The sequence below is a fragment of the Primulina huaijiensis genome, unplaced genomic scaffold, assembly GCF_012295235.1.
Source record: "Primulina huaijiensis isolate GDHJ02 unplaced genomic scaffold, ASM1229523v2 scaffold208288, whole genome shotgun sequence".
Taxonomy (NCBI): domain Eukaryota; kingdom Viridiplantae; phylum Streptophyta; class Magnoliopsida; order Lamiales; family Gesneriaceae; genus Primulina; species Primulina huaijiensis.
In genome coordinates this window covers 1-7,827 of record NW_027355214.1, presented here as the reverse complement: position 1 = coordinate 7,827, position 7,827 = coordinate 1, and the positions used below count along the sequence as shown (strand labels likewise).

Here is a 7,827-nt window from a genome sequence, read left to right as displayed (position 1 = left end):
TGATTTCAATTATTAATTTAAAGAAATGAATCATAATTTAGTAAAATTGTTAGAAATGAAATTTTCTCAGTTCACTGTTTTAAACAAATATCTTGTGCATAAAAAAGTGAATTAATTATTATTTTTATTTTATTTTCAATTCTTATATTTAAATATATTATTATTTTTTCCCTTCAAAATACAATTTATGTTTATTAGTTTTCTTTAGCTAATATGATGTTTTATTATTTCTTTATATAACTCACTTGCTAACAAAATACCAGTTTTTGAAAGATTTCAAATTTAATATATTCACGTAGTTATAGTTAAAATATAATCTATCAAGAATAATTATTGTCACATATTCTTATTTATTCCAAAAATTATAATTAAATATTATTTTAAATCTTCAAGATAAAATGTTTTTAATTTCAAGTGCATATTTATTAAAAACTAATTGAGTAATGAGTAGAAAAATATCAACAACATACACCAAAATATTTTCGTACACTCTTATATCACTTAATTAATTAATATCCATCACATCATTCTATTTAAACTCTTAATTAATTCAAATCTATTCATATCATTATATTTGTATTGTTATGTTAGTTCAATTTAATAATTAATATGATGAATTGTTATTTCTAATTCATATAATTTGTTTGGATCTACATTTTTTCGAACAAAATATTGTTTTTTTAATGGATTGAATCCGTTATGCCAAGAATTTTGTTCTATAGAATATGGATGCCAAAGCCAACATTTGGCAACATCCTGCAGAAAGAACTGAATATAAACAGAGAACATAATAATTGACAATGAAGTATTGCTGAGTTGATGTGATCCAATTAATGTTGCCAAAGATGGACGGACTCAGTTGAGATGGAGATCGTACCTAACAAGATCTTAGAGGTGGATTATCTGGGAGGCACGGTGGGGAAGAAGGCGTGAGGTGCTCTAAGTACAGCTTGCATACTCTTCAGTTTAAGTCCCGATACAGCTTACAAAAAATTCAATTTTTAAAGGACCTTAAGAAAATCCTTCCAAAAGTTTACAACACCATGTAATGCTCTCACTGAAAGTGCTCCACCAGCAACCAAAGAATATCGTTGAGTGTCGACACTCCTCTCTATCATTGTCATTCTTACTTGCATAACACATTTGCTCCCTTCAGATGTTCTAAAATATTCTCAAAAAATATTAAATGAGAAGAATTAGACATGGTTTTGCAGCCTCTGCCTGCCAACTTGGTCACTACTTTCCATCAGTGATCAGATGCACAATCAACCAACCACAAATGATTTATTCATTTCAGATGCTGCTGCTCTTCCCCTTTCTGCATAATTTAACCACAGGAGCCCTCTAAGTATCAAAGATGGAATGAGTAAATTTTATAGTATAGGAGATTTAGAATAATTTCAAGAAACCAGCATAGAACAACAGTACATGGTAATTTTCTCTAGTAAGCACATCGATTAAAGTAACTTCCATACTGGTACTTCCTTCCCCTAAAATGAGAGTCCCAGTAAATACAGAAAGAGAGATAGCTTTTGAAAATTGTAACTGTAAACTCCTTGGTTCCGAGAGGGGTGTGTCTTTCTCATAATTCCCAGAAAATTAGATAGAAAACACCAGTACATGAAAAGGTATCACCAAGTCAAAGTCAACAAAAATTAAGTGTGTTCTGACAGTAATTAATACGACAACAGCAAAGCCTGGACCAAATGGATGCAGTTCAGGATAAATGAGCATTTACCGTAATTTCAAAGAAACTTATACAAGATAACAAGAATACAGATTTCAGACGAAAAAACAATATCCACGAATTGGCTTTCAACTTTAGGCATCAAACAAATTCCGATCAAGTGTCCTACCTCACGTTATAAAAGAACGAAAGTCCGAGGTTTCTTTACAACATATGGTCATGAAACATGTGGTCACAAACAAGTGCCAAACTGAAGAATATGGAGACAAGGTCAAAAGTCTGTTATTCATTTGACACGACATACGCACTAGGAAGCTAGAGAAAGAATTTACTGGAAGTGATCCAAGTCAATCAAGAATAAACTTATACAACAATCTAGGATATCCAATTCTAGAGAGAAATCTCAATGCAAAGAATAATCTGCCCCCCAAAAATTGTTAATATAGTGCCACAGGCATTTTTCCGCATACAAATACTTTCTAAACAACCACAATGTATAATTCAAATTACCACAGCGAATCAAAGGCTCCAAACCACAATGTATAATTCAAATTACCACTCAGCGAATCAAAGGCTCCAAAACTTTCTCAAGATTCTGAAATCTACACGATTTCATGACATCCAGCATATCACTATAAAAAGTATAAGAAATTAATCAGTACAACCATAAATTATTTTTTAAATTTTTTCACAAAGATGTATTCTCAAATGATGCTGTCCCAAAGCATCCATCATGGGGAATCCTTCTTACAACTGAGAGCACCATAGAGCCCAGCTCAGTGACTTTTCCATGTTATCCAGAATTAAACACAGTGACGGGACATATATTTATCATGAAGACACATTTACATGTTCACACAGAATACTTTGTCAATTAGCTCTGATGTTCCTTATTTTTGAAGAATCATATCCATCCTAATTCCTAATCTATTTTCCCTTAGTTATCATTGACCACAAAACTCAGAAAACCGATTCTAATACAATTTCAATCCTTCAAAAGATTAAGACGACGAAACTATTTATATTTTTCACCGACAGGATCAAATAAACAAGTTGCACTTGCTCCTCCATCATTATGCTTTTACTTCGACACAAAACTCAAAATCGAACATCCAAAAGCTAAACATGAAGTACATCCAAAATCAACAACTCTCTACATCGGACAATACATGAAAGGTCAATAAGACAACCACCAAAAAACCCACCTAGAAGGTGTTTTCCGAGGGCGGTTGTTGTCCAAAGAAGTGCCTTGGCAGAAGTTAACCACATGCGTCCTCTAACCATATTTTACCTTTGGCTAGGGACAGGATTTGATTTCAAGCCATTTATAAATGATTACTAGCCACACCATGTTAAAAGTTTAGTATCATTGAGGGAAGAATATTTATACAGCTGCTAGTGTCAAATTTAACTTTTCCAAAGAGAAGGATGAAACAACAGTGTTTTAAAACTAAACGAATATCTGACCGAGTTAAAAACATTAAAGTTAGTAATCTTTCTGATTTGTTATAAAACGAAGAAGAAAATAAATATAATAATGTTTTCTTAAAAATTTCCGAATTCCATTTTCAACTTCTGAATTTTGAGAACTAAAATATCAAAGTAAATTCATGAATAGCCAGCCGCATAAGGAGCACCCGTACAACAAAAATTATCAGCCAAGGGTTTAAAATGTCATTTTACAAAGACATTAGATTTTAGCTCATTAATTTCTCACAAGGTTTTTCAAACTTTCCAGCATTACACAGAATGTCCAAACGCGATTTATTCCGATTCTCAAATTAATATTTGAAGAAATATCTTCAAATTAATCCATGCATATGGCAGCCCAGTAAGGGTGTCAAAAGCAGGTAAAAACCTTGCTCTAACTCCTCAGCCAGGACAAAAAGTTAGTTTTTGTAAGTTCCTCCAGTCAACCTGTTTGTAGAATCAGTTAAAAGAACATGAGGAGAAACAAATCCTCCAAGTACTCTTATGTTGCACTTTATCAAACTAAATGAAGTTTTCAATCAATAATGTTGACACTACCTCAAAAAGATATATCCTCGCATCAACATAGAATGTTAGATCTTCAGATAGACAATTAACAGCCCCTTCAAACTCAGTGTCGTTTCCCAAGATCTCGAGGCTGACCAAAGAGAGAGATTTAGCACACATGATTCAATTCAGGCCATTATAAGACACCAGATAAACAAAACGATCTCAAATTAACACCCAAGTCTCCAAACTCAAAGAAATCAGCATGTTGAACCTGGATAATGATTCAATAAGCGTCATTGCAGATCCATTGTACCCTTGTGATAGGCGTTCAAGCTATATTTGACCAAATATAGTCAATTTACTCTATGTAAGTACATTCCAGTAAGGTGTAATGCTCACCTTGAGATTTCTTTAGCAACATAATAGTGCTACATGGGGCCTCCAGAAATGTTACCAATAATCCCCACAGGAGCAAGATCCATCTCTAAAATGGTGGAACCGGTTAACATCTCTGATAATAATTTCCCTTGAAGCAATTTTACAGATGAATTTGAATGCTGTATGGCAGTCCAAACAGATTCGCAGATTTTTTTTCACCCTGATGGGTGCTCCATCTGGGGTGGAAATCAGCCCGAAAGCAACTGCAAGCTTTTCACTATGATACGAGAGAAGAACTTCTTTTTCTTTCTTTCTAACATCGTGGAGATCAATCTCTACCATAGGAACATAACCAGCTTTGGCCATTAATTGTCCCAGCTCCTCGAGTTTTGCATATATCTCTTCACTTCTAGAATGGCTTCTATCTCCAACTATAAATGTGTAGATATTGTCTTTTATCTCCATCCAACTCATCCCTGGTTCCTTCTTCACTTTGCTGTCTTTCATTAGTCTTCTCACCTTTGCAACATTTTCCCATAATCCCGCAGAGGCGTATATATTTGCAAGAATAACATGGGTACCAGATTTTTCTGGATCAAGAGTATAAAGCATCTCGGCAGCACGTTGTCCTAGCTCTAGATTCTTGTGAATTTTTGCAGCACCAAGAAGACCCCCCCAAATGGTGGCATTAGCTTCAAATGGCATATTATCCACGAGATTCACTGCCTTGTCCAATTTTCCAGCCCGGCCAAGAACATCAATCATGCAAGCATAGTGCTCTTGTGTTGGTTCTATGCCAAAATTCATTTTCATGGTCTCAAAATACCACCCAGCTTCATTAACAAGCCCGGCATGATTACACGCGCAAAGGACACTGACTAACGTCACATGGTTGGGAGCAACACCGTCTTTCAACATGTCATTGAATAACTGGAGGGCCTCTTTACCATGCCCATGTTGCGCAAGTCCCCCAATCATTGCAGACCATGAGACAACACCTCTCTCAGGAACCTCAGAGAAAGCACAACCAGCATCCTCTATACTTCCGCATTTAGCATACATGTTGACAAGTGAATTTCCCGCAAAGACATCTGATATGAACCCTAATTTCAACACATAAACGTGGATTTGCTTCCCCTGTTCATAAGCAGATAAATTTGCACAGGCATTAAGAAGCGAACTGCAAACAAAAGAATCTGGCTTAAAATCCATGTTTAGTAGCTTTAAAAAAAGCTTCAAAGCTTCTTCGCCCTGTCCATACTGAGAATAAGAAGTTATCATTGATGTATAAGATGGCAAATCAAGATTTGGGCACTCTTCAAATACTCTAGCCGCATCATGCACCTGGCTACTTTTTCCATACGAATCAACAATACTGTTTACAATGAAACTATCAGCTTGGTAGCCTGATTTTATTATAAGTGCATGAATTTGTTTGCAGGCGCCAACATCGTGCAAATCTGCAATTGCGTTAAGAACCACTAGTATGGTTGCCTGGTCAAATCCCATTGTCTCTTTGTACATCTCCATGAATAGATACAGAGCTTCTCCGTTCTCCCCATTTTTTGAGTATCCAGAAATCATTGCATTCATTGCAACCAAGTCTTTGTGCGGCATCAACCGATAAATTGTTACCGCATCCTTCATCAACCGACACTTGCAATACATGTCAATGAGACCAACACTCACAAAGCTATCGTTCATCATCTCCATCCTAATGAAATAGCAGTGAAACTGCTTACCCAATTCTTCTAAACCCAATGCTGCACAAGCTTTACAAGCACTTGATAAGGTGAACATATTGGGGTGAATACCCGATCTCTTCATCTGAGCTAACAATTCTAAAGCCCTTTCATGATACTCATTAAGCACACATCCAGCGATGGCAGCATTCCACGAAATAATATCAGGTTCTGTAATATTATCAAAAACAGTAACTGCATCTCCCAGATCCCCAGCTTTTGCATACATGTCAACTAGTGCGTTCAATGAGAATGGATCATCCTCATATCCAAGCTTAATGAGATAGCCATGGATCTTCTTTCCCTGATAAATATCTCTTAGCCCTGTCGTGGCATTTAATATAGTTGACAAACTGAACTCATCAGGCCTAACTTCACTTGAAACCATTTCTTGAAACAGCGCCAGTGCTTCCCAAAAAGAATCACTTTGTGCGTAACATGATAACAAGGCGTTAAAAGAAACAACATTCCTTTCTGGAATACCCTCAAACAATCTCATAGAATCAACAAAATTGTCACATTTAGCATACATAACCACCAAGGTATTTGCAACAAATACATCTGATTCAAACCCAGTTTGCACAATAATCCCATGAACTTGCTTCCCAAGAACAAAATTTTTGGAACCTGCACATGCCTTGAGTATGCTGGAAAAAGTAAATTCATTACATCTAATTCCCGATATATGCATTTTGCGAAAAGTCAGAAGGGCTTCTTCACTAAGGCCATTCTTGGCATACCCAGATATCAAAGAGGACCAGGATACCACATCTTGTTCGTGATTTTCTTCAATCAGCTTGCATGCCTGGCTAAAAGCTTTACACTTGGAATATAAATTAATCAAATGGTTCCGGTGTTTTGAGTCCCTGGATAACCCGACCTTTAATAGGTGGGTATGAATTTGGAGGCCTCCATTTAATGACTTGGTCAGAGAAAATTGAGATAAAAGCTTTGAGTAGGAAATGTTGCTCGAGGCAAATTTCGAGACTGTGGGAAGAAGCATATACTCCAGCTGCAAACCAAACAACGAGGAGAGAAGCCAGAGAAAAGAGAGTTATATGAATTTAATGTCAAACTCAAACAACCAAGCATGGTACAAAAAAATTATTTAGTGACACACTTGAGGGCATGATCAGAATAGAAATAAGGAATCTGATTTAATAAATAGATATGAAAGCCAACTATTCAAAATACAAACAAGTCAAATTAAGTGCATCTAGAGACAAATAAACATGCTCAAGCTCATGTAAGGTTCAGTTCCAGGACCAAACTATCTTGTTTGTCTCGTAGAAGATGAAAGCTTAACTCAAGCTCTAGCATTAGTAGAATGTTCCATTCCAACACAATGAGCTGTTAAGGCAAGGCGCCAGATACAAGTCTTAAGCCATCAAGAAACTGGAAGAGACCAAAATTCCCCTCCCAAACTGTAAAATGGCGGGGAGCAGTGAACATACAGATTCATACAAATCGAGTTCCCGTCTGTTGCCTTTAGGATTAGGGTAACAGGCAACAGAAATCAGAATGGTGGACAGACGGGAGAAGACAGAACGATGAAGATGAAGTCCGGTGTAAGGCAATTGGATCCATTTTCTTGTTGGTTTAGGATAGAAATGGGCCTATCATAAGATTGGGTATTTTAAAGCCCAATACAAAAATAAAAATAAGATAAATTTGAAAGTGAAAGTAGGCTCAATAATAAATATATATCGGTTTAGTCTATTTTAAAATTTAAACCGATATTAAACCGATTAAATCGAATTTGATGGATATTTTTGAAAACCAAAACTGAAATGCCAATTAAACCGAATGGAATTTTCGATTTCGTTCGACTCGGTCGGTCATTGGGCACATGAGTTGAACTGCCCGGCCGAGCTCTTCAATTGCTTCAGGCACGTTTCCTTTCAATGTTGGGCCTGAGGCAGCTCTTACTCTAATCTTGGGCCCACAATTTGATATTGGGCTTGTACCATTCCCGGCCGCCCGATATAGTTAATTTACAGGGAAATACTCCATGTGATTCGGTTGATAGGACATATAATA

At 36.2% G+C, this 7,827-nt stretch overlaps 1 protein-coding gene across 11 annotated transcripts; it reads right to left on the bottom strand.

Annotated features, from left to right (window-relative positions):
* Positions 1-707: 707 nt before the first annotated feature.
* On the bottom strand, positions 708-7,377 carry LOC140966937 (pentatricopeptide repeat-containing protein At3g12770-like). Of its 11 annotated transcripts, none has more exons than XR_012173464.1 (4): positions 7,054-7,377; positions 3,716-6,799; positions 3,546-3,604; positions 708-1,318 (listed from the first exon to the last, which is right to left on the bottom strand). XR_012173464.1 is itself a non-coding variant. In XM_073427249.1 (2 exons), exons 1-2 carry the CDS (start codon positions 7,105-7,107, stop codon positions 4,118-4,120), a joined length of 2,736 nt encoding a protein of 911 aa, XP_073283350.1. In that variant the 5' UTR covers positions 7,108-7,377; the 3' UTR covers positions 1,802-4,117. The 11 variants fall into 11 exon arrangements, 2 of the variants coding, with proteins under 2 accessions (XP_073283350.1, XP_073283351.1); XR_012173467.1 differs by lacking the exon at positions 3,546-3,604 and having other exon boundaries at positions 708-1,261; positions 1,302-1,318; positions 4,067-6,799; XR_012173460.1 differs by having other exon boundaries at positions 2,244-6,799.
* Positions 7,378-7,827: the final 450 nt, after the last annotated feature.